Source organism: Corapipo altera, unplaced genomic scaffold (genome assembly GCF_003945725.1).
Source record: "Corapipo altera isolate COAL_440 unplaced genomic scaffold, ASM394572v1 23b, whole genome shotgun sequence".
NCBI lineage: Eukaryota > Metazoa > Chordata > Aves > Passeriformes > Pipridae > Corapipo > Corapipo altera.
Window position 1 is genome coordinate 14891524 of NW_020884885.1, and position 27387 is coordinate 14918910.

The window sequence follows — 27387 nt, forward strand, 5'->3', positions numbered from 1 at the left end:
TCCTTTGCAGCTTTCCACAAATTAACTACTGTGCTTATAATGCTCCTCCCTCCCCTCAGCATTGACTTCAACATCATAAATTTTCTACTGACAGAAATCTAGATGAAGCTGAAGTCTGGAAGCATCCACTTTGCAAGGTAAACAGGTCAGAATAGGACCTCCTCTCGCTACTCTAACTGTCCCTTAATCTAGACTTTTTCCTAGCAAGTTGATTTAAAAAAGAGCCACTTGAACACTGACTCAGTATGAGGCCACACTTCTCTATGAGAGTAGAACAGTCTCTATACTTTAGACCTCATCTTTGAGCCTCATTCTATGTTTCCTTAACATTTCCTTTCCAAATCAAGATCCCAGAGTCCCCATTACTAGAAGTTTTCAAGATGCAGTTGGACAGAGTGCCAGATAATATCATCTGGGCTCCCTTTCCCACCCAGATAATCTTTCAAGGTCCCTTCTGACCTGGGCAATTTTATAATATCGCCTCCCTTTGCACCTTTATGGCCTTTTAACTATGGTTCAAGCAGATAATTCTATGAAGGTAGGCAGGAACTGCCACCACATGCTGCCTCCTTATGTTAGTTTTTGCATCAGTATAAGAAGTCACAGAACTTCAAAGTGCACATGAGTTAAAGCAGTTTAAGGAGAAGTTTAAAGACACCACGGATAACTAAATCAAATTGAAAACATCTAAGAGTGAAGACCATATAAAAACACTCTCCAGAAGACAGAATAAACTGGAGAGCAGATGCATCATTTACTAAATCAGCAAGGCATGTCACATCAGTCTGCACACTGTCCCAATACTTCTCTAAACGGTTTCGGTTCAATTCCTCTGTTGATGCCATTTGATTTATAAGGACTGTGAAGTTACAAATGCTCCCTCCTCTATACTGAAAAACATCAGAATTTAAGTCAATCAGACAATCAAAGGGATGGAAGCAAGAGTGACTGAAAGCTGCTATGTTTCAAGTTCTATTCATTTTGGATGGTTCAGGAATTATCTACTACCACTAGCAGGACAAAGTAAAATTAATTTAAATGACAGGCAGTGCTAAGGACTAACTTAGCTTTTGAAAAAGCTTTTTCTACTGAAATCAACTGACTTTGGTGGTTTTTTTAAGCAACTTCCAAGACATATAGACAATTTCTTTTCAATATTTAAAGTAGAATAGGGACAGATACTAGGAAGTTATTCTAACAGAATGAGAAGAGGGTTGCAGGCCAAAATGCTAGTAGTATGTTCCAATTTGTTAAGATCAGGGTGGAGGCAAGACATACCAGCTTCAAATAATGAAGGCAAAATTTCTGCAGGTCAGACTGTTTGTAGTCTGTTTCCCTACATAAATATTTGCTACTAAATAAAAAAACATTTGATCACTAAATCTAAGATCACAAGATCTTAGTAGATGGGACTAAGTAGACAAAACTGAAATGTGCTTTATTCTTGTAAAAGGATCAAAATGTTGATATATATAATATAGAATTTAACCATATTGTAAGACACTTATTCTTAAATCATGCACTTGGTATCAAAAGGCACCAAAATTAAGGAGCTGCTCTTCTGGTTATTCTAGAATTCTATGTGTCGTTGTAGTCCAGAACAGATTTAACATCTCGTGCATACCACCAACAGTCATCAACCCAAGTGTCTGACAAGCTGCTCTCAAGAGCAGTGCCTGGCTGGCCTTCCAGTTCTGTCCTCCATCCTTCTGGATGAGAAGAAGGAAATTCCAATCCTAATTCCAAATCTAAGAATTCTGTGCAAAATTTAAAAAGCTTCGTTTTGACGTGCAATTAACCGTATGTTAACTGTATAGGAAAATTGCACAATAATGTGCACCAGGGTCAAAAGTTGATTCAGTCTTCCATTAATAACCTGCCACTGAAACTAAGGCTTGGTAAATGAAGTCATATGTTACAGTAACTAAGTAGAAGTAAAATTTCAAAACAATTATATTGAATAGTTTCTAGTAAAAGCCTCAGGAATTATCACTTAAAAGAACTATTTTAATGACAGTGTTCCATCAACAGTGCCTACTTTACAAGGGGGGAAGACAATAAACAGGTATTGTTACCTTTTGAAAACAGCCGTTTCAGTTTTAGCATCTACAGTTAGGCTCAGTGTCTCCTTCATGCTGCCATTCATGACTGTTTCAGTTACCTTGTCTGCATTCTCTACATCATCCTCTCCATCTGAGCTGGCCTCCATAGCAACACTTCCTGGGGCTAGAAGTAAAAATATAAGTAATTTAGTACATGGCTGGTTATGTTTCTATTCCATGAGCAAGCATATAAGCCAATATAACCAGAACAATATTTTTGCAGTTTTGTACACTTCTTGAATTCTTCCTTACAGAGAGAGTCACCTTTTTTTGCAAGTGCCACATAGATATAGAGAGCACATAAGTACTACTTAGAGATGGCTTAAGAAAAAGCCACAGTCTGTAACTTCTTTTTTCATTTTACAGGCCAGTTAGTGATTTAGACTGACAATTACTACAAGTTTGCCTAAACAAGACTTAAACAGGATTACAGTGAAGAATTACGTTTCTGTACAGCCAAATTCACGACTCAAGTCCACACAGTTTAAATGTGACACTAAGTTTCTGAGTACAGAAAAGCCTTTGGGAAGTCCAGTCTCCCTGAACTTATCTGCACTTCTTGCTCTGTCTGTTAGTGATATACATAAAAAAAGCTCATTAAAATATTGTTGTCCTTTAACCAGTTCATACATGTAGAATAAAAAATTAGTGTGTGCATAGTGAACGTGGCTTGGAAAGGAATGAGTAGGAAGGAGAAATCCGAACACATTGAGGCTACTGGCCTGTTGCAACACTGGACAAGACTGGAAGCCACCACTCTTCTTGGGCATCAGCTCAGCTAAGCACTGACAGAGATGAGAGGATTCTCTAACAGAACACACTTGGTTTCTGCAACGCTTTTCTGTTCATGATGTGCAGGTTTTTCAGAGGTAAAGGTAACAGTAACACTGGCTCATCCTTTGAATTGGAAACTATTGTAAATAGTTCAGAAATTCTTTGAAAAGTCATTTTCATTACCTGGCAGAACAGCAGCAGAACTAAAAAAGATGTCTCTGGAAATCTAAAATTTTAAAGTTCAGGAAGATCTTTCTCAGGTACAACTCCTACAATCAAGCATTTGTAAATGCAGTATACTTACTCTCTAGCGGTGTTGCAAGAGCAGTTACATTTGCACTCAAGGGATCACCTGGATCTGCGTTCGTTTCCATTTCCACAGGAGAATTACTTCTTAAGGAATCTTTTGAGCTTCAAATACAGTAAAAAAGCTTTAGAAACATTTCTGAACAGCAGAATGAAGTGTTCTTAAAACAGTATTAGTTCTCTATCAAAGTTCACTATAAAGTTCACTAGACTTCTAGTGAAACTGAAAGCCAGCAAATTCGTAGGAGTCTTGGAAAGACATGCTAAACAGAAGTTCAGTATTGCAAAATCCACCAGGATTGAGCTGAGGATGTTTGATGGTCATTTTATTCTGACTTGTTTGATTTGGTTAGTTTTCTAAATGCACTCTTCACAACTTGAAAGATGGTTCTCTGAGACTGCCAATGTAGTCATCATCCACTGCCAAAGTGATTTCACCACTTTATCATACGTGCAGTATAGCTACAAGTTTTTCATTCTGAACAAACTCAAAAGACAAGATTTGGCCACTTGAAAAACTTCTCACCATTTACAGAATAATGGTTTTTCTATCCAGTAATGTGGCAACACCAAGTCTTCATTTTCTAAACACTTAATTTGGTTATCAATTTACCCGCCTCAAGCATGAAACAATGCAATGTTTCACGTTGAAAAAAAATCAAACATTTATATCTGAGCTGTTTTAGTGCCCAGAGAGAAAAATCAAAAGCCAGATGTATAAAAGCAAAGTCTTTTGATTTGAGAGGGAATCAGTTCTTGATTGCTAATATTTGGCAACTCAAGATTTACATCTATGTGAATAGGCACATACACAACACCAGTTACTTTCTGTGTAGAGTTCCAAAGACACAACAGCATTATCTCAAGTGTTCTCAAAATAGTGCAGAACTGCCTAACCTAGTTATTAGAGCTGCACAACTACATGAGTTGCCAAAACAAACAAAAAACCCAACAGAAACCCCCTAACAAATGAAACAAAAACCCCAACCTATTTGTTTTATAACATCCATAGAACAGAATCATCATAGACATTTTGTGACCTTTACATTCAACACTTCACTGAGTTCAGTCTACACTAACAAATAAGCAATAAAAAAAATTACAGTCCAAATTTTGGTCAGAAACCAATATTAAAGCACACAAATGTTCATAAAACCCCTTTAAAACAATGACATTAGTATCCACTCATCCTAGAAAAGCCTGCTATGAAGTAGATCATACAAAGATACGCTGTTAGAACACACGGGACTGTTTGGACACTTTCCATACATTTCATATTCCACCAGAACTTCACCAACACAGGCTTGCGTAGAGATGGACACCCCACAGAAATCAAACTTACTCTGAATAACTAACTTTCTTACCTCAAAGAGGATGTGAAGTCAGAAAATGAAGCCCAGCCAGTTTCTTTTGCTGGCATAGGTGCTTCAGTACTCCACACACCAGACCCAACAGAATCCAGACTGGCACCATGTGCAGTCTCCATGGGTACATCAAAGTTCGCTGACCAGTTAGGTGCTGAAAAACCACCAAGAAGTTCATTAGGAAAAAAGTTTAAATAAAGAACATGAATGCACATATGCCTAACACACTGATTCTCTCTATGCACATTCCAAAAAGAGAAAGTAAAATTCCTAATAAGACTTCAAAGCACATGCAGAAAAATCCTCTATATCCTGTTAAAAAAAGGATGTATTCCCTAAAAGGAAAATTCTGCTAGTAAGGCAGAATTTTAAGATCAGTAACTCAAGAGTACTCTGCCAAAAAAAGGCTATGTTTATCTGAAGAACAAAACTAATAAATCATACTAGATCACAAGTATAATTCCACTTTATTCTTTAAATTAGCATCAACATTTGTTAACAGTTTTCAGAACTTATTTCTATAATAATGAAAATATTAAGAGTTTTCATCCCTTTTTCAATTTCTTTAAATAATTTCTCATGCACTAACACCACTGCTAAGTTTCAGAAAGGTTTAAGGCTTTTTACAACTTAAAATATTTATTGGTATTCTAAATTTTGGAGTAACTGTGACTTAATAGCATCTAATTTAGGATAGGTCAATTCAAAATACTTCACCTACCCAAGGGAAACATGTTTTTCATTAACACTTACATACAAAAAAACAGGCTGAAAAGGAAGCTCTGACTAGCAATTAGAAATTCCAACCCAGGCAGATATGGGAGGAGACCCACATGGATCAAAACTTGTTTGACACACAGATGCCAACGACACCAATCTGACAAAAGAAAAGAAAACCCTTAACTTTTCCTTCTATTTTAATTTAATTCCTTACAGTCTAGATAAACACAGGGTTTTTACCTATAGACATTGCCAATTTAACTAAAGCCAGTTTAATCTTGACTTGAATGTGAAAACTTTTCAACCAATTACATCAGTTAAGATTCCACATTATAGTCTCCTGATGTGCACTTTGTTCGCACATGAAAACAGAACAATGCAAATTCACTTAGCTTCTGTAGGAAGTCTTTTAAAAGAGCATTGTTAGATGAAAAGTTGGTCTGAAAGGCTTCCAGTAAAAACACCATCTTTCAGGTTTGGAGATTAACAACCTATTAGTTTTGCAGGCATTCACCATTTATAAATGAGTACAGTTAGTCCTTCCCTTTCTGATACTCCTCCTTTTTTTCCCCCTCTTGAAGAGTGATAACATGAATTTTAGAAACAAAAAGTAATTCAAGACGTGTAAGGAATTCGAACTTCCCAACATTGCATGCTCTGTTGTGAGTGGGAAAGACTACTTTAAGACAGTTGGAATAAAAACAGTAAACGAGGAAACTCCTACAAAATCAGTCTGCTAGATCTAACAATTTCCTATAACCAATGCAGTAGGGAAAAAAGCTACGTACGTTCACTTAAGTCTACTTCCATTTTGTCTTCTGTATTGGTGTGCGACTCAAACAAGTCTTGTTTCGTTCCATCCTCTTCTTCAGAATCTGTACTTTCTTCACTGTCTGTACTGCCCGAACTTCAAAGACAAAGAGATAGTTTAAATTTTGCTTTTAGTATCAGACCTTGAGCACTAAGAAATACTGGAGATTTTGAGGCTAAAAAGAATTACAACAACCATTATTTCTGATAGACAACTGAGGTATAATTTTTACGTATTAGTACTACCCTCATTTTTCTCTCAAAAAAACAAGGTTTAAGGTTTTTCACTTGATCAGGTGAAGAGGCTTTCAGCAGATACTGAGGGAGGCTGCAAAGCCCTGAGCTTTGGGGACTAGATGCTCCTTCCCCTCAGTGCATCTTCCTATGTCCACAACCACACTGATACTGTAGATAAGACAGTGAGGTGTACAAAGGTACAAAGGCAGATGGGTTGCCTTGTCCAAGGCAAGAATGGCTGAGCAGGTTTAAAAGCAGAGGGAAAGAATAAGCAGCAGGAGAAAAAAACCCAAAAAACTCAAACCAACAAACTACGAAAGCTGAAGTGCATCTTCTGCAAATTATGGCTGGAAAATAAAACACTACAACCACTTCCCCACAAAATGGAAATGCTGGACAGTCTGTACTAACAGCCAGTCTGAACCAGAGGACAGGTACATTATTACAGGCTCACTATACTGCTACTTGGATGAAAAACGCATTTCTTACCTGGAACGCCTCTGGGACTCTGGTGTAAAGGCAATATGTTTTTCTTCCCAAATGTCTTCTTCATCAGAGCCACCATCATCAAACTGCTGTATCCGTTCCTTACAGCATGCCTCAAACAAGGCTATATTGCCCTAAATATAGCAAAAGTATAAAATACATATTTATGATTGATCATAAATGATTGAAAATATATGACTATTCCAAAGACAATCTTAAACATTTCTCGAAAAGCAGCAGAAAAACAGAATGTCTTAATAATTTAAAGCTTCTCAAAAAATATTCAGTGCTGCTTGTTTTACTCGGCTACTAACAAGCTGAGTGAACCAAAGAACAGCTAGGAGTTTCCATCATGTTTAAGAATAGATAGATCAGTGACACCAAAGACCTTTCCAGATAACCTGACCACCAAGTTTTCCAACTTTATTTTCTGTAGGTGATGTCATTTCAGCTCAACCAACAAATAATATCTAGGTTTAGAGTCTCTGTTCTTACTTTCCTGTCACTACAATCTCACTGGAAGATTGAAATAGCTTCTAGTCATAAAACACAAGTATGCAATATGCACAAATTAGATCAAAGCCAGGTCTCAAACTCAGTCATACAAATTAGAAGCAATTCTGCTTAATACTGATCACAAAGAACAATAACAGTGCCTTCCAATTAGAAAATCTCATGATACAGGAATAAGGTAGGGTAATTATTTTCCAACAATTACCCATAAAAGGAGTAAATATAACCACCACCAAAACTTTGAGGTCCCACATAAGTTTAAGCCAGTAATTTTTCTGACAGTACTGGAAACACATACTTACACTTTCATTTGTATTGAGGGTAAAGTTGATGTCCGAGACCCGATCAAAAGAAACACTACAAGAAAAAAAGCAGATGTATTCAATAAAACAAGATTTTCTATTATGACATGAAAATATTTCTCTTTGGTTTCTTATTTTCCAATAATCTAAGACCAAAGACAGTAGTTTCCAACATGAAACAGTCAAATTTCACATAAAGGAGGTCTTGCATTCATGAGATTTTTCTAACTGTAAAATATTTTAAACAAAAGCACAAAACAACGCTACCTCTACACTACAGTTAACAACAGAGATGCAACAAGCCTAAACAAGCATAACTGAAATTACATACACAAATCTCAAATACAGCACTGTTATGCACTGGAAAAAGCCTAGACCTAAAAAATGCCTAACCTGACATGATACAGCTCAAAGTCCTGCAAATATCTGCATTAGCAGTTCTTACATATTCTAACTGATTTCACCACTCTATCTAAGGATCTTCTCAACTGGGAGGGACAAAATGAAAAATGTAATACCAAGTTCTGTTTCCTAACAAGAAAAGTATTTTTAAACCAATCACTGAAATATTTTTCCAAACACAAGACTACATCTTCACTTATTAAGCTATCAAGAAATAGAGGAGGAAAAGATACAAAACATTACCAGACTTGCAGAAGAGACAATACATTCTTTGCCTAGCCACATACAGCAGTGCATTCAGCAGAGCATGTTACTACTCTTCCTCTAATCTTCAATGCATTACAAAGTAAGGAGAAAAGTAAGTGGTCTAAAGGAACCTAAGTTTCAAGTGTGATTGAATTACTATGCAAGCTACCATCTGAATTACTGTAAAACAGTATGCAGGTAAATTAAAGTGTAATTGATTCTTACACAAAAGGCATAACTTTAAAATAACTTTGTCTACAGTTTAATTCAAGTCATGAGTATGGAACAGCGTATCTATCACAAATCTCAAGAGACCTCCTTACACAAGCAGTCATCTTTCTACCAACGCAGGAGACTTCCAAGGGTATGAACTGAAAGGAATTCCAACTCCTATCCTTGCCAAAATCCACTTGCTTCTAAAAAAGTTAAGGAGTACCCTGAGTTACTTCCTCTATCATTGTATCTTAATCTATAATCTCAGCATATTATGTGGTGTAAAAAAGCAGCAACGCTTCTTAGATGGCACATACAACCTTTAGTTAGCCACCACTTACTCAACATGTCTTACAGAAGAGCACTGAGATTATTATAAAAATACCCTTCTAAAAACCATTTTCAAGTAATGCTTTTTACTCCTATCTGCATGTTCTTGCATCCCAAGCCATGAGGTATTACAACAATCACAACTGACTCTACGTTCTATCAGCAAGAACGTCCATTGTTCACTTTTCCCTTTATGGTACCAGTTTGCTTAGAACTGAAGAAAGGTACCAGTTTTTGTGGGGGGTGTTTTTTGTTGTGCGCTGGTTTTTGTTTTGCTTGTTTGGGTTTTTTTTAACCTAAGACTGTTCTCATTTCCTCATCTTTTACCATATTTGTAGAAATAAGTCTTAACTGCCTTGACCTTATAAACAAAGGTAGATTTACAATGTCCTTCCTTACTGTCCCCTAAAGTATTCAGAGACATGTTGTTCCTGTAATTTTTTCCAGGAAAACTTAAAAGTAGAGATATTCATCTGGTCCAGTACATAGATTCAGTAAGGGAAAAAAAACCCACTTTGAGACACAGAGAAAGTGAAAATGCCCTAAAGCAATACCAGGTCAATGCAGAGTCACAGCTTTCAAAAGCAGAGTTATAATTTAGTATTTTATTCCCAAGCACTGTGTTCTCAATGTTGACACAACTAGGACATTAGAAAGGAAGATAAGCTGTTACTTTCCTCTGTAAACTGTTCAGAGATGCTTCCATCAATGCACACACATGGTACAAAAAGACAGGACTGACTGGTAACTGCCTCACATCAGTAAATGCTTCTGTTTACCATCAGCAAAACCACAGCCAAAACCACAGTAATAAAGAAAATTCACAAGACTACAGCCAAAGCCAGTAGAATGTTATACTCACTTGCCGATGTCATCTTGATCAGCAAACTTCTCATCGTTGAAGCCAAACTGGTCAATAAAATTGGACGTCATTTGTTGCATCTGATAATCAGAAAAGGCCTGGCAACCCCAGGACCAACGACAGTGATATAATGATTCTAATAATATTCTAAAATCTATTTGCCCATTTTGCTCCAAAGAAATAAAAGTCTATCTAAACTAAACATAAAAGGACAGGAGAAGGATTTGTCTTAACCTTTAAATTTTGAATGGCAACATTAACTACAACTCTTCTTACATTTACTGACTTGAAAGCCAGTCTAATAGCAGCTTTCAATAAAAAAGTTAAATCTGTAGTTTAATCATATTAATCAGCACCTTTCCAAATGCACCCCGAAGAAACAGTGAAACAACACAGCATACTCTATAAAAGAAAAAGCTGTCTTTGTTCAAAATAACATGAAGTTATAAGTAGCAAGAACCCAAAAAGTAGATTATATATAGATACTAAAGCACAGTTGCATATTTATCATGTAGTTCACTAGCAGTATTGGTCTCAGGCACACATACCAGCAGCACCTACTAAATATCTAGAAGACCTAAACCACTGAATATTTTCCATCTCAATGCAGTGTCACTGACACAACCATACACTTTTTTTTTTAAATAAAGATGCCAGTGTCAACTGCCAAGAGATGGGAATATACCCATTAAGGTACATGAGGCCATCTTCTCCTATCCATAACAATAGTTTTTGTCTCTTATTTCCCAGGACTACAAATTACAAATTATCACACATTCTCTAGGGACTTTCAATAATGTTACTTCCATGTGTAAAGTCAGTCAATGCTAAGATATTCTGGGGAATAAAGCTGTCATGTCAACGCTCTTGGTTTTTTGCCCCAGTAGCTGAAGGGACACAGTATGGTGGTAAAGTCGAACACAGTGAATATAGAAAGAAAACAAAAGAACGGTCAAACCCCAAGTTTAGATTAAGGCATTATGAAAACTGAAGGAAAAAGAAAATATATATAAAAGGAGGAGGTATACAGCAAGACAAACTTGAAAGAAGCAGCACTGGACCATCTGCATTTCTCCAGTTTAACTACCTGGAACTGCTGGGATTGCCTAGGCACAGCAGGTCACTAAGGGGATGCATGAAAAGCACAGAGATATTAGAAGATCTTACTTTCTCACTAAAGCTGCTACAGATAGCACCCAACTTATCAAGTTTTTATTCAGGTGCACCTTACATGTACAAAAGCACTTAATTAGATAAAAATGCATCAGATTTTAAAGCTTGAGCCACCACCCACAATTCAAACTTAGACAAGCAATTACTTATTATAAAAACTATAGAAGATGCATACAATACTAAAGCCAGTCCTAGACTAGGCAGTTACTACACAGCTGTCAGTGTGAGCTGAAAGATTTATTAGTAACCCAGCCAAGGAACGCGTTCCACCTCAGGGATCTATTGGCAATCTTGTGCCACATGGCTCCCACTCTTTCATTCTTTCAGTGAAAGAATTCAAAGAGATGCATATTAGGAGTTCGATAAGACACAGTTGTGTGCACGCACACACGTCATTTATCTTAAACTTTCTAGATTTATATTTGCTGGCAAGATAAATACAAGTTCCTTTGTTTTTTTAAAAACATCTTAATTTACTCGTACAGAAAGAGCAACTTAAACTGTTAAAAGAATTCAACTCACCTGCTGCAAGGAAGAATCCTGTGAGAAGCCAGTTTCTTTAAAGTCGATTTCATCATCGCTTGAGGAGTGGATGTGGCAGGTAGTGACCTACACAAAGAAAGGTGGTCACTTGTACAGCCTATGACAGGTACACTCGCACCATCTGGCTGAATCTTTAGTTGTGTATCAAAACAAGAAACTGAACTATTTCTTTTTACCAACTGTAATACCACATAAAACAGACCCTGAAGTATCTCCATGGCATCATCACATACATGAAGCCAAAGATTCTGACTACTTCAAAATGACTATTTAACATAAAAAAAAGCCATTCTTACAGCTGAACTTCCTGTAAGTTCTGTAAAGTGTTTTGGAGAAACTCTGAGACAGTTCTGCCTGCTCAAAGTCTGCAATTACTGTTGTTATAGAAAATGTAACAAGAACTTGTCTGAAAGACAGTAAAACCTAAAGAGGGAGAAAGGGAGTAAAACTGATAAAGTGTTGATAGATTTACAATATAACAACTGAAAAAGAATAGTTTCATGACTGCAGAAGCAGTTCATTATACATGAACCCCAGAAGACATACCTTGTTCCATTACAGTAAAATAGCTCTCGCTAATCACCAAGTAACTGAAGCACTGAGTACTCACAAGATCAGTTATTTCCACAGCATTCACACAGCCAACTCAGTGACATATTTTTTAGTTAACCTTACACTATAAGGGTATGTCAGAGCATTGTAAATTCAGCAAGTTGACTGAAGATCAAGTTTAACAGTAAATCATAGTTCTATCATTCAGGTCAGGAATCAGTGTCTGATATATTTTGCTCAACGTCTTGCTTAGCACAGAAAAACCCTGAACCAAGTAAATAAGTCTACTCATCTACCCAACAATAAGTATAAGGCTAATTCATAGAAAATTAAGAAATGTACGCTTAAGATCTTGCCCTGGGGACATTGAAAAATCTGCACTTTACATCAAGTGTATGATTTTACAGGTATAAACATTAGTTCTGCTAAGTTGCTGTTTGAACTTGAAAAGGATATCAACTTGCAGAAGAGCTTTAACACTCAGACATACCAAACTGTCCAGGTATATTTGTCTATGGACAAATCCATAGAGACCAAATCACAGATCGAAAGTATGGGGGACAGTAAGGAACAGTATGACTGGGAAGAAATACTGTGAAACTGTGCTTTCAGGATACACTAAAACAATAATCATACTTAAACCTCACTCAGCCAAACAATAAGCTGAGTTTTCTATGAGATCTGTCTTTTTATATCTCCTACACTTTGTACTGTCCATTACTGATTATCTTTGAACTAAATGCTAATCCTAGGTTCATGGGAATCAATCACACAAGCAGAAACAAAGCCTGACTTCAGAAATTCCAAGACCAAGTTTTCCAGATGGCATTTCAGACATAAGAAATTGTTTTAATGCTTTGTATTTCTATTATACTGAAAATTGTGGAGTTTGGAGATAAGTTTTCCATTAAGTTTTACTGTTGTTACACCAAGTACATCTAAGTAAATGATTACAAATCTAAAGAGCTCATTATTGCTATTTATTGTAAGTCAGCCTAAAATTCTTCCTCTTCACATAATCCTTCTCTTGGTCTTGACCAAGTAGTTTCCAACAGAGGAAAAATAACATTAATCTACAAGCACTATGCACTTCTTCACATTCACAGGATCAAGAAAAATTGCTTTATGTACATCATTTGGTCCTGTCCACAAGTGGCACAGTTTCAGATGAATTTTCTATTGCTTCTACTGAGACCTGTTAGCACTATGCTCCAGTTACTATATTGAAATAGCAAATACAACAAACTATTAGCTTTATAGTCCAATTAATTTAGGACCAGCACAAGTTAATTAATGAAGGTACATGGAATGCACTGCATTCCTGGAGAAGTCAGGTATATTAAAATTCAAGAACTGATCTGCTGACATTGGAAACAGCCTCTGCTTATTAAAGTCTCCAAGTGACTACTCTCAAACTGTATGTTTAACATGATTACACGAAACCTCTTGGTACTTCCACTTAAGTTTAGCACTTTTCTAAAAGTGTAATCATTAAAGCTGCATGCAGAAGGAACGTGGCAGGTGCACAGGAGTATGCAAAGCTATGTGACTTAAGCAAGGTCAGTAACACATGCAGTGGAACACAGGTAGTATATTCCCATTAAACTTACATAGGGTCATTTACATCCTGTAGATAAAGCAATTAACACTAGCTCCTACACTTTTAGTTTGTACTCTTCAAGCAGACAGGAGCTTTCAAGGACACTAACTTGAAGCTGTAAAGAAGTCCTCATTCTTGGAGATTGTCAGCGATTAGCTATTACAAAGTGAACTTCTGCATTATTCCCATACAAAATATTAATGATATGGCTTTAGTTGAAAAGTATACTAAAGAATTATCAGTTCAATAGTTCAGCAACTAGATAGATTTCTCATAAGTACATAGTATTTTGGAAGACTGACCATGCTGTTGACAAAAAGAAACCGGAGCCCAAGTAAAGTAGCAGCAATTTTCCTACTTTATCCATCACTACTTACCAGGTCCACTGTATTCCTCTTGTTAGTTTCTCCTAAAGAGCTTGTGCAGAATGTCTCCCATCGCTCTCTGACATCTTCTGGAAGCTCTAGCACAGGAAACAAAAAAACCCAAACCAATTTGATACTATCAACAAGGAAGCAACACTTAATTTTCAAATGTTTTCTTCCGCTCTACCGAAAATACTGGTAAGAACAGATACATCCTCCTAAATCCATAAAGATTACTCCACCTAGCAAACAAGTCCAAATTAAGCAGGTCAGCATCTCTTTGCATCTATTTCAGGGAGCTTTGATACCGTTTGAAAAAAAAAAAACCAAAATACTTAAGCATATGCTTCAGGACAGCTGGTTTTAAATTGAATGTTTCAGAAGTAATCAATCTTGTCTTATTTTATCCAATAGTTACCTTTTAATTTAAGTTTGATTAATTTCCTCAGCACTTGATAATGAAAGCTATGAAAACAAATGTAAGACCATTAATCAATACCTTTAATGAGCTGCTGGACTAGTGTACTGTTTGGCCCCTTATCTGTACTATGCACAATGCAGTTTGCTATCCTTGTCAGGTGACCCATGTAGCCGTGCCGTCTTCCTCCTTCAGCCCTGCAAGAGACAAAAGGAATTCAACTGCCCACACTCAGAGCAACTGTGCTGCTATATTCGGTTATAAAACACTCTACCAGAGTCAAGATGCCACACATGACTAATAGCATAGGTGTTCTTAAGCTAAAGAGTTGCATTTTAAAACCAAAGGTTCACAAAAATACTCAAGAATTTAAGGTATCAACTGGTGTCACTACCCTGAGCCAGTTTAGGATACTTAACAAGCACGTAAAGTACCAAGAAGGAAATGCAAATACTTCAATATTTGTGTGTGTATGTAGAAAGAAAAATGTACAGCATTATCAAAATAATGACAAAATTAGCAACAGATCCACAGTTTTTAGGAAATTTCTGTTGCTGAGACTATTTTGCAAAACCACAGTACACCAAACATTCCCTCAGAGCTTTGAGCCCATGATCAAAAGGGAAAAGAATTCTTATGTGTGCTTTAGTATTTCAGAGCTTCTTAACATTACATTGAGCATATCAATTTAAGTTAGGACCATTGCTATCCTGAAATTTAGGAATGACATTTATATGTTTACCAAAGATAAAGTTACAAAGCTATTTGAATATTTATGACAGAACTGCTTTGCAGAAACAGGAATTACCAGATGTTAGAACAATGCTCTGAATACCTATTATCAGTTGGAACCATTCTATATCTGACCAAATAGCAATAATAAGAGGTCCCACTTGAACTGATTTCCTAGCATTTAGCTGCAAGGCAACCAGACTTCTGCTGCATCAGTTTAAGGTTTTGTGTTTTAAACAAAAACCAAGACAGACCCACTTAAGTGGCTAGACAAACCTCCCATGAACTTGACTGAAACTTTTATAAGGTGACGGCACTTCAGGAGTAGCTTATGTTATGCAAACACAAATCACATGATTTGATTTCCCACCATCATCTAACACATGAGATAATTGAAATTATGTCAGTGCAAAATGTCATGAATCAAACTATTACACTGTTTACAGGAACACCTTGAGAGAGATTCTTGCCTTTTTCCCTTGACTACTTAGGTAACAAATACATTCAAAACAAGCAGCACACGATGATGGCAAAGGTTATAATTTCTAATAAAGGATATGCCATAAAGACTGTTTGTATTTGACAAACTGGACTGATTTGCCATTGCCTAGCCAAAAAGTCTGGAATACAACTGTATCTTCTGTTACTACATGCTTACTTGTAGTAACAGAAGCAAACAATTTTTTACTACATCAGATTTTTACCAGCAGAAAGAGTCTAACTGCTGATGAAGTTGGCAGTTCTCTATAACCTCAGGAGAATTGATATAAAACAGAAGACATTAGGGAGAGCATGTCTCCTACAGTTACTTAAAGTCACGTTACTTTTTTTTCTACCCTCCTCTTCAGCATCCTTATTTCCAGGTCAGTTACATTAGCCATATATTTACTATCTGATTCACATAAGATAGGAACAGGAATGTTTTGGAAAGTGGAACTGTCTCAAACTAGCAAACCTGCAGCACCATCCTAGTTAGCTAATTCAGTATGTTGACAAGTCAGAACTAACATCTACTGTTCAGTATCTCCTGAGCCAAACTTATGAGCCTTCAGAGAACTGTTTTACCACCTCAGGTGATGACTTGAGATTTTTTCACCTGCTACAAAAAGTGTTTCAGATAACATTAGCTACTTGAAACTTATATCCTTTTCAATGCATACTTTTAGAAGGTATTCCATTGCTGAGGACTTGGTTTTTACTACTTAGGCATCTGAATGCTGCCCAGTCTGTCATATCATAAATAATTCCCAATTGCTTACTCGGGAAAAGTATTTCCTGTCCTCTCAAAACTTACAATATGTTTCTGCACTTGAACATGGGTAAACTTTAAAGATCATTGCAATATCTTATACATGGCAAGAATGACAACTATTGCATTCTCAGATGGTCAGACAGAAAAGTATTAGAATGCTACAAAAAGTATGAGAGAAAGCTTTAATTCAAATACAAACATCTAAGTCACTTCAGAACTGGTCAGATCACTTCTGAGTTGGTTATACCTTCATTTCACAATTCAAGTCTTATGTAGACAATTGCAGGGAATGAGAAAACTAATTACTCACTGTTTCTTCTCATTCATCTCCCACGCTTCAAGTATTCTTTCTATTAATTGGCACTTAAGGAAGAGCTGTCAAAAAAGCAAAATATGCTTAGTAGCAGTAAAATGGAACACTATTATGCATTTACAGTTGATACTAAAGTCCAAAAGACAACTAAATTTATACTTGCATTAGAGGATTTAAAGTTCAGAAGCAACAGTCAGACTGCAGACAGAAACCTAAAAGCTAAACCCATAGTATTTCTACTCCTCTCTGTAAGTGCTGAGTTGTAGTAGCACAAAGCTATTGAAATAACTATTTTAATTCTTAAAAATAGGAGGAACTTCAAGGAAAATAAATAGTTGCAGCTCTGCACATGTGCTCACTTTGGGGCAGCAAAAAATCTACTCTATGGCAGTTTCAGGTTTGACACCCTGAACTGATATTTTAAGTAAAAACAGAAAGATATTCTTGTTTGCTCTATACATAAAATAAAAACGGGGTATACTTATATAAAAGTAACTGCTACAATAGCCTGGAAACAGGAAAATTCAAGAGATTCACAAAAAACACAACTCACATGTTTCAATAAGAGATTGTCCCCAGTGGAATCCTGATCTGTAATTGTGCCATTGTCCGTGCTTTCAAGAGGACTTGCAAGAATCAATGCAATACAGATTTCTACTTGAGTGTGCAGAAAGTTATTCCATGTATACTTAAAAAACATGTCCTGAAAAACAAATTCACCAAGGTTTATACAAATCAAGATCTTTTCATTAAACATAACCGATTGTCTCACCCCACCAAATCACATGAAATGACTACACTGGAAAAAATTCTTTAAGTCCAACACTAAGTATTATTACGCAAGAAAAAATGTTACCTATAAAAACATTAATTCTTGTACTTGCCATTATCTAAAACCAAGGGATACTATACTAGATCAGAACAAGAACTCAGTTGTAATGGGATTTATTGCACGTGTCACCAGTAATGCACTTTCAGACTACAAAGACTGGGACAAATGATGCGTCACACTTACACTGCTTCTGCTAGCTGCAGGCCAAAAAATCCCAGAGTCAGAAGGGTTATTTATGACCTTAGGAGTCCTTGACAGATTTCTCTTTCTTGAGTTCACTTAACCTTCCTAGCACCTACAGTACCTTTTCATAAATGTGCTCCTCACTTGCATGAGATTCCTTACAAGATACTATCTACCTATTTTGAACCCATCACCTACTAATTTTATTCTTATATTACAGAAAGATACCTCAGATAATCTAGATGCAGTTTAAGATTAACAAGGCACAAGACAAACACTGAGGTTGAGACACAATAAGCAGCATTCATTTAGTCATGTTCTTGCTTCTCCCCATTTTTTCTTTTAAACATAGGAAAGATTTTTTCCAAGCTTTATGCTTAGTTATTTTAGACTACTTACTAAAAAACTCAAATGATTTCTGTCACTGGTAAAGAGAAATGAGTTATGGAAATATGTGCAATGATTGGAACAGCATTAAACAATTTTAGTCTCATTCAAAGTACAGCTAAAGCTCTTCTATCTTCCTTCAGTCCTCCTAAATTAATGACATCCTCCCATAACTTTTCCTAACGGGGAGGTCTGCACAGTAAAACATGAGCTGTTTCAGTTAACAGCATGAAGCACCAAGGTTTATGTGGTTGCAATTCCTTTTTTCATTACGTAAAATCTGCAACAGAAAAGTGTGTTCGAACCTCACTGAATTTAGATTACAAAATAATCTAACTATAAAAACATACAAGTATTCATAGCCTGTATATTCCCTTAGAAAATGGATCCAGGAAAAACTTCGGCTACAATGAAATTAGCTATTTGTATGTAAGTTAGCACCTGCCTGCAAACCCAACTGTGAAAAATATCTGAGATGAAAACATTTCACTCATACTGTATTAATCAGTTGCAGGAAAAGGGGATTTTGGACTAAAATGATTTGGGGTAGGGACAGTATTTACACCTTAAGTTTGCAACTGCCTACTTGAAGTTTACATGCTGTTCAGAAACTAGTTTAAGTTCTACATGATTTGCTAGTTACTTTTTAATCAATACAAACACTTGAATTTCTTGGGTGAACCTAAACACAAAGAATACACCTGCTATAGTGGAAGCATAAGGTAGGAAGTACTCAAAGTACATCAGCAAAGAGCAGCGAGTTAACTGAGTTCATTGTGCTTTGAGGTTTGAAGGCATACAAGCTTCCTTTATAGGACAGTGCTGAGATACCACCTGGTGGGCCATAAATTAAGTGAGGAAAAGGGGTTTTGAGGGAACAACTTAGGTAAAGAATGAAAACAGCAGTGAAGCCTTGAACGTGGCTGAAAACTTGAGACATACAAGTGAAAATAAGCTTATGAAGAAAACCACTTCATGTATTTAAAAAGGTGTTACAAATAAGAACCATTTAAGTGATCATAGAAAAACACTGACTTCAGATAGATTAATTTAACAGTAAAATCCAATCTTAAAAGTTCTTAAACCAAGCAATAGTAATCACAATACAAACATGCTGAAAAGTTAGGTTGGAAGATTTTCTGCAGTGACAGAAAAGTCAGACAAGATCCTAATAGCAATCTGTAGAAATAAAGAAGACAGCATTAAGTTCTTACCAGTATTACTCCTATGCTGTTAAGTTCTATAAGCTCCTGATTCACACTGCTTGTATTTGTCTGTAAAAGGCTGGATATTAATCTAATCACATTTAAACGCGTGTTTCCCACAGGTGGATCCAGTACACCCCAGGTTGTCTTCATGACACTTTTCTGGAAAAGAAACAAGGTACATACATAAAACCCATTAAAATATTTTTTAAAAAATCAGCTCATCATTACTACAAACAATTAATGAAGTAGTGCTTAAAAATAAATACAAGTAGTCCTTGAACAACTGTCTTACCTTCACACTGCAAAAAAATAGTTTTAATTCCAAACACTATCGCTTATTTTAATTCCAAAGACAGGAAGCACTAAAACCAGCCACATGAAAACAATGACTTTGTAAAAGTTGTTAACTACACACAGGATCTCAAAGGAGATGAAGTCTACTCAACCCTGAATTAGGAGCTGGTTCCTAAGAAATGATTCCCACTAGTTGATCCCGCTATAGTCTACATTGCTACAATATACACAAAACAGTTAGGTGGACAGTCTATAAATTTATCATAATGCCTCAGCAACCCTAACTTCATATACTTGAAAACAATTTCATTAAGCAATCAGCATCTCTGGTGTCTTACTCTAATTTTAGCTGGTTAACAAACCAGAACTGTGGTCACAGTGCCAGTCAGTAGGAAGAATCAGTAGCAAATGTGAAATGAACAGGGGAATTCATAACGAAAATGTCTCCCTATCCTAAGACATAAACACATTTTGACAAGGAGACCAGTACTGCCTACTGTAACCTTGGATGTCATATCATTGCCTCACTAGCATCAGAAAATGCCACCCTTGCATCAGAAAATGATGACTGACATCCTCTTAGCTCATTTAGTCCATTTCTTAAACCAGGCAAATATCTAAGGATGCTCATTTAACTAGTGTTCAAAATAAACAACTTCACCAGCTGACTTATTCAAATGCGAAGTAAGTCCAACAATCAGAAATTGTTCAAGTACCTTATGTGACCCTGCTTTTACATAATATAGACTGGTACATTGCCATGTTGTTGCACTAAGTATAAGACAATTTCTTTGCATTTTATTACCTCTTTTGCATTCATAAACTGTTTTCATCTTTAACACTACCCTGACTCCCTATCAGGTATTTTCATACACCTCTGGTCTTTACGTGCACTTTGGCCCACAGGTCCCTCTTTGTTAAAAACTGGGACACCCAGTTCAGGGTGCCATGCTCCAGCTGAAATTCTGCCAGTGAAAATGTGAGTGAAAAATACCAATGGATCATAGGTATATCCACTATTTACACACTTTTTATCTTTTTCAAGATCAAGACATAAATAAAGTTGCTTAAATCAGTTAAAAAGCCCAAGGAATTTAACATGCCTAGAATGCACAGATGTGTCATGGAGCTGGTCTGCTTGGGTCCTGAGAAAGACTAGAGAATTGTGCAGGCCTAATGTGGGCCACAGCAAAACTCTAAACAACTGAAGCATCCATAGTCTGTGTTTCCTCTCGAAATAGGATTTCCAAACAGAAAATTGGACCCAACTTGAGAATATACATATATATATGTGTGTGTGTGTGTGTGTGTGTGTGTATGTGTGTGTATAGCAAATCTCTTCTGATTGCTTTCAGAAAGAATTAATTCTTCAAGACTACTCTGCTATTTAAACAACATTTATGCTGCAAAAGTAGATCAATTAGCATAATATGTTACTGTTCATTATTCTTATTTGCCTGACCCAAGGCTCACAATAGGCTAGGAAGTAGCCTGAGCACCTGCCTGAAAGCTGTCAGACTAAGCTTTGTTTTTTATTATAATCTGCCTAAAACACAAGCATATAGTGACAGTCTTGCTTTAATTAATTTGGTAACACAAAGTTTCACTTACTTTTGGAGGCTCAAGTAGGAGCTCATGGAAGGATGAAAGTCGTGCTTTTATGGCTTCTAAAACACTTTTGTTGACAGAGTATGTGGAATTGCTCATGCCTGGAGGACAGATCTCTATATGGCCTTCAAATCTAAAACACACACAAGTAGGATCTAATAATTAATATCAAAACAAGTTGCAAAACATCTTTGAAGTATGTAGAAGGATGTAAAAGGATGTGAAAAGAATGAAGAGGTAAACAATGCCAAAACATAGGGTTACACATATAAATTAAGTGTGAGGTAATGGCTGAACAAGATTTTCCCAAACACTAGCCTTAGTATTTTTAGGTTTATTGGCTTGAAATCTCAAAAATAGTTTTGAGATTAAAAATTACAGTTCTATTTGCTCTTCTGAGGCAGATGAATAGCTTCATTTGTCTATCCCAAACATAAGTTGCATGTACCAGAGAGATCTGTTCAGCAGTTTCTCCAAATGAAGTTGTAACAACATGACAAATAACTTTTTAAGAAGTCAATACCCACTACTCACTGCACTATACAGAATTACTCTATTCCTTGTATCCTGAAATAAACTGATGAAATGTAGTAAGTCTGATCTGTCAAGTGGCACTTAAATTAACTTTCAGAAAAAGCTGCAGAAAGACTAGTCATATAGTTAAAGCATTGCAAAGCCAACCACAATTACTCCTGCAGCTACAACAGACACAGAAATGGTTTGGTCACAAGTACATGGAAGATGCTTGCTACTGCAGGCATAATTCAAGTGAAAAAGTAACACTTACGTCTGTCGTCTTGTCTCAAGTAAGGTCAATAGTATTTGGATTGCACTGACTATTGCAGATTCATTTCTTTCTTTATGAAAAATATTAGACAGGAGCTGCTCTATGATTTCTTGTCTGAAAAGAAAAGCATTGGCATCAGGTAACACTACTTTCAGGATACAGCTGTTAGCAGAAGTAGCTACCATTTGCCCACATAAAATTAATATGGGGATAATACCAAGAAAACCAGTAGCCATTTCAGGCTAGCAGGTATCACTAGGACAATCACTCCCATCCTCAGCGTCTCAATCATATTTTTCGATTCCTTCCACTCATCTAGTTTTTTGATCTGACCAAAAAAGAAAAGAGAAAAAAAAAGGGAATTTTTCAGTCAGATCAAAAACCTGGTTCAGCTTGCCATAACAGCCACATAAACCTACAACAGCAAAAGGGAGAAGGGAGTACAGTAGAATCTTCTCTGGCAAAAACAGACACTTAGATTAACTCAGAACAAGTAACAGAACAAAGTCAAAATCTTCCATGTTTAGTCTGCACAGTATCAAGTTGACCTCCACATGTGAGATCCCAAAAAATTGGGCAGCACAGAAAATATTTTAATAAGACAACTCCTTCCCCACACCACCACAAGACAGTCTTCCAGATGGGGCTCTGCTTCCTTGCCCAGTTATTTCAAAGTACACAAACAGATGATGGGTAGACAAGAAAATTCACCTGAAAAGTAGCGCTTGCCATTTCTGAAGGTTTTCAAGTTCAAAAGTTAAAAACTATTTTTTTACAAAGTGAGAATAAAATCATAAATTCAAACCAACTTACTTCTCTAAACTTGCCAGCAGTGGATCTGGTTCTGAGCTGTTCTGTACTTGTAACATCTGGTCTCTGCTTAGACGAATAATTTCACAGAGTGACTGTGATGCATTTGAATGCCTCTGAAACAGAAAAACAACACTTTTCACTAGAAGAGTAATAAGGTGCTAGACTGCAATTCTTCAGTTAAAAAAGGTGAAAGTTTCAACATTGACAAGAGTCCCTCCTACCCAAAAAACATTCAAGCAGTAGCTTTATGCCATAACTAAACCTTAACAACACAAAAATAACCTTGAGACATGAGCCAAGAATCTACTTCCAGTATTAAGGTGGCAAAACATTAGATCTGAATCTTCAAACACCAAGTATGCATAAGGCTTTGATATGGATCTCAAAAAGGGGGCAGGGAGGCAAATAAAACCACACACCCTCCCTCAAATGACCGCACAGATACTGAAACCAGCTTACTAAAAAAGCAAGCAGAAAACAGTAAAACAAAAAGTTCTAACACCATGTTGGTAGAGCTGAACAGACAGACTCAGAGGAGTGTCAGACTAATACTTACATCTTCATCTTGAGATGGGTGTACAATTTCCACAAGCCGCTGGATAATTCTCTCCTCATTAAGCCACTGTAAAAGTGTTTGTGGATGTTAGAATTCTTTTCAAGTGAATGAATTTACAAAATTGAAAGTAGCCTTTTGACAGTTGCCCCAAGTCATACTGTCAATACTTCTAAACACGGATTAACAATACTTCAGAAAAAAGGGAAAAAGTAAAATTAGTGTTTCTGAGCCACAGTAAAAAAGAAAGCCTTAGGTATAATTTTAGAACAAACTTTGATGTAAAAAACGTGTTCAGTAAGGTCCAAAACAATCTTAAAATTGCATCTGTTGGTTGTTAAGTTAGATATTAAAGACTGAGGAAGAGACCAGACATTTGGGTTCTAAGTTGTCCACAGCAGCACAGGGGTTCCACTGGAAAAGTACTGTCAGTTCAAAGCATACAAAAAAACCCCACAACCAAACAAAATCCCATGCATCTAATTTCAGCACATTTAAGAAATAAACTTAGAAACACCAGCAGAAGATAAGCCATTTTACAGTTCACAGGTCAGACAAAAATTCTGAGAATTTTACTTACATTTAGCACTTCTTGCCGGGGCTGTGGAGGTTCTATGCAAGTCAGTAGCCTGAGCAACAAATCCATGATAGCAGAGGTCCCTATGTGCTTAATAATGAGGTCTACAAAATCATGCTTCCTCTTTAAAAAATCCACAATCTGGAAATTAAAAAGTAAGCTTATATTTGCTTCTCTGTATTTTATATGATAAATTACACCAACCACTTTTAATTTCTCTCTCCTACCAAACAGGCAAAAAAGATGAGAACTTCTGCCACTTAAAGCTTGCAGTACAAGGCAAGATAAAATAATACATGCATAGAGAATAGCAAAACCGGCACAGGGCAGATCCATACTACATGCAGTATGCCCAGGGCCTGCTCTCAAGCCCAGCTTGCTGATCACAACCTACTTATAATTCAGTGCAGAGTCAGTTTTTCTTTTTGATATGAATTACTCTCATCCCAGCTTAGTGAGCAAAGCTCAACACAGCAAAGCCTTAATATAATACAAAGGTTATCTCAGGTTTGAAAGGCAAGCCATTGCAGTTGTTTGCAGTATTGGGCCACACGAATAGAGTAAAGCAGCATTTCTGAGCAAGGACTCCAAACATTTCTCACTTTGTTCTATAATAATTCTTCACACCAAGTCAAACCTACTCTCACTGATTCAAGTCATTTACCTCCACCTCTAACAGCAATTAATACAAATATCATCGTACCATCACTGAGTTAAGCTAAGCCAAAAGGTAAGCACTCACACACTGATCGTATAAATAGCTCAGGCAAATCTGAATCAAATACATTTCACTCATCCAAGTGTACTTTTTAATCCTGTGCACAATAAGAAAGCGTCTTCAGCTAGTCTGGAAGCTGAATGCTCTCTTTTGCCTCTGCTGCTATCCCTCAAACATGCAGTGTTAAAGCAGAACAGCACTTGTTAAACTGGGGAGTTCGTAAACAATTACCTGTTCTGGTTTTCTGCTTATCAGAATACTTAACACCTTGCTGAAGAAACTGGCCAGTAGAGGGTTTAGAGGAGATTCATTTAAGAGGAAGCTGTACAGTTTCAGGAGTAAGGATTCTTCTTCTCCCAGTCGATCATTGATCTGTGAGACATCTGATGTAAGCAGCTCACACGATATGTTTGGGTATCTGGGGAAAAGACGAAAATTATCCATCACTCACTGTCATACTTCCAGCTCTGACTTCATAATCTAGTAAGGCTTCTGACCAAGTTCTCAAGCAGGGTGGGTCTGCAGCAGAGTTGCAAACTAATACAAGGTAACAAAACTGCACATTCAGCCTACAAGCTCTGTTTTCCTTCAAGAAACAGATAACTTTGCTCTTCAGTATCAACAGAACACCACTAAGCAAGTTGGGAAAGAAAAAAGCAAGCTTTTATTTTAAGATCTATTATAAACCCAGCTGTTTAAGTACTGATCTCTCATTTCAGAAGCCACTTTTTTTCAAAGAGAAAAAAGTTATCAAGGAGTTAAAGAAGACTGATAGTGTTGGACCAACAGTGGGGAAGGAGAAGTGTTTCCCCCTTTCTAATATAACAGGGATTATATTAAAAAGGTCAAAAGGTATATCTTCAAAATTTTCTAATATACATGGCAATTATGTTGACAGTCAGTAAACTGGTCAAAATCTGACAAAGTCTGCAAACCTAGCTAGCACTGCTTCATGACAGTCAGAAGTACAGTTCAGAACATTGAGTAATTAAACTACAAAGCCATCAACACCAGTAATTTCCTGTATTTGACAGTACTATCACCCACTCACGCTAAGGGTCCTTTTGACAACATAGGCAGCTTAAGGTTTCTAAGTGAAAGATGCTTAAATTTCAAACTCTACTAGAAACACTTACAGGAGGTTTGGTTTACCAGAAATGGTGAAGTTCTGCAACTAAAAGTGTATCTTATTTCACATATTTTTTACACATCATTTTAAGAAAAAAAGCAGCTTTCTGCATGGACAACATTAAAATAGGCCAGAGGAGTAGAAGTACTTTCACAAAAATTGCCAGACTGACTTTTGAGTTTGAACGTTCTCAGCAAGCCAGCTGAAGTCATAGCCATATTCAGGAAAACATGAGGAATTAGACCTTAAGTAGACTCTTCCAAGGAGTACTACAGGTCTTCCAACAATTACCCTCAAAATGTCTTACCAATCAATAAAACAAAGCTAATCACAGAACTGTACTACCCAAAACGGGATTTTCATTCAACTATTTTATTAATCACAACTATAAGATTTTTCATGTGAGTCCTGGTTGGACTTTTTTTTTTGCATCTCCTTTGGACAGCAATTGGTTTGGAAGTTTGTTGGTGGACAACAAGCTTCCCTTTGAAAAATATGCAAATATTAGAATTATTTATTTAAAAGTTCCATGAAGTCTCTTGAATACAAACTTAATCTAAAAGATAGCAGCGTTGTACTACACACCAGCACACAGGGATTCAAAACATGCTATCAATTAACTAAGTTAAGTTAAATCTCTTTCCACCCTCCAAATCTCTCCCATCCCAAAAGTTTTCCTACTTATATCGAATTTTTTCATCCATGTCTTGAGGTGGCTCTTCAATAATAAATGAAACTAAGTCTTCCAAACATTCTGACTTCAGCAGAAACTCTATAAGTTTGCGATTCTGAGCCTTGCACTCTTGCAGAACATCCTCTTCATCCATCAATTCCTTCAGTGTTACATCTTCTCTCTCTAGAAGTGTATCTATGTGCGATGACGAATGGAGATCAAATTTCCAAAACATGCTGGTCTGTATAAGAAGAACAGCAGTACATTAACAATAGCCATTATTCTAACATCCAAAGATAAAGTCAGGCATGGTTTTACTTACACAAAAGGAACATGCTAATTCGTATTAAAGAAAAAATTATAACTCTGGTTTGCAATTTATAGAATTTGCTTTTCCCAGTCTTTGTTTTTAATCTATGATCTCAGATTCAGAACAACTTGCTCAGCAATTAATAGAGCTGGGAGAAGATAAAGTGGACAGTGCATAACTGCTCTACAGTACCACCCCCACACCTGAAGAAAACAAAGGAGTAAGCTACACTTTTAGGTAGCACGCATCAAAGTGCAGGAGCTAATTTCAACACTTACTCTCATTGTCCCTGTCTCCACAAACTTGACACAGGAGGAACAAAGGACAATAAAATGTGTTACACAAACATGTCAAAGGACAGTGGCCCCAACCACTGAAACATTTTAAGAAGCTGTTGACAGAGATGCATAAGGATGTGCAATTTAACCTTTTCCTATAAAATGTTTTGGCATCTCTGTGTTAATTGTGTTTCTCTAAGACACCTTGCAAACAGTTACTGCTGAGACAATTGTGCTATCAGAAGAGATTATATCAGCCTACAGTATATCCAGTAAATTCCTGCTTTTACCTCTCATTAAGCTCAATATAAGCATCTGTTTCATTCCCCTCACACCCCAAAAGAGGGCTTTTACATGACACATAACCTCTGACGAAGGATTAACTGCTCTTCGGTGAATACAGATTTTAAGTGGATTGAAGA

At 36.5% G+C, this 27387-nt stretch overlaps 1 protein-coding gene across 7 annotated transcripts in view; it reads right to left on the minus strand.

Annotated features, from left to right (window-relative positions):
• Positions 1-27387, minus strand: part of PPP6R3 (protein phosphatase 6 regulatory subunit 3) — a 54870-nt gene that overhangs the window by 6772 nt on the left and 20711 nt on the right. For 5 of the 7 annotated variants that reach the window (XM_027641836.1, XM_027641834.1, XM_027641838.1 and 2 more), the window contains 20 exons: positions 26386-26618; positions 24807-24993; positions 23861-23998; positions 23284-23349; positions 22728-22840; positions 21915-22028; positions 21131-21260; positions 19232-19384; positions 17169-17318; positions 16613-16677; positions 14400-14515; positions 13913-13998; positions 11363-11449; positions 9668-9765; positions 7615-7669; positions 6803-6933; positions 6055-6173; positions 4547-4700; positions 3181-3287; positions 2076-2226 (listed from right to left, as the gene is read on the minus strand). In XM_027641836.1, coding sequence (XP_027497637.1) covers positions 2076-2226; positions 3181-3287; positions 4547-4700; positions 6055-6173; positions 6803-6933; positions 7615-7669; positions 9668-9765; positions 11363-11449; positions 13913-13998; positions 14400-14515; positions 16613-16677; positions 17169-17318; positions 19232-19384; positions 21131-21260; positions 21915-22028; positions 22728-22840; positions 23284-23349; positions 23861-23998; positions 24807-24993; positions 26386-26612 — 2447 coding nt within the window. In that variant the 5' untranslated portion in view covers positions 26613-26618. The remainder of the gene's footprint in view (positions 1-2075; positions 2227-3180; positions 3288-4546; positions 4701-6054; positions 6174-6802; positions 6934-7614; positions 7670-9667; positions 9766-11362; positions 11450-13912; positions 13999-14399; positions 14516-16612; positions 16678-17168; positions 17319-19231; positions 19385-21130; positions 21261-21914; positions 22029-22727; positions 22841-23283; positions 23350-23860; positions 23999-24806; positions 24994-26385; positions 26619-27387) is intronic. The other 2 variants (XM_027641840.1, XM_027641841.1) reach the window with 1 other exon arrangement.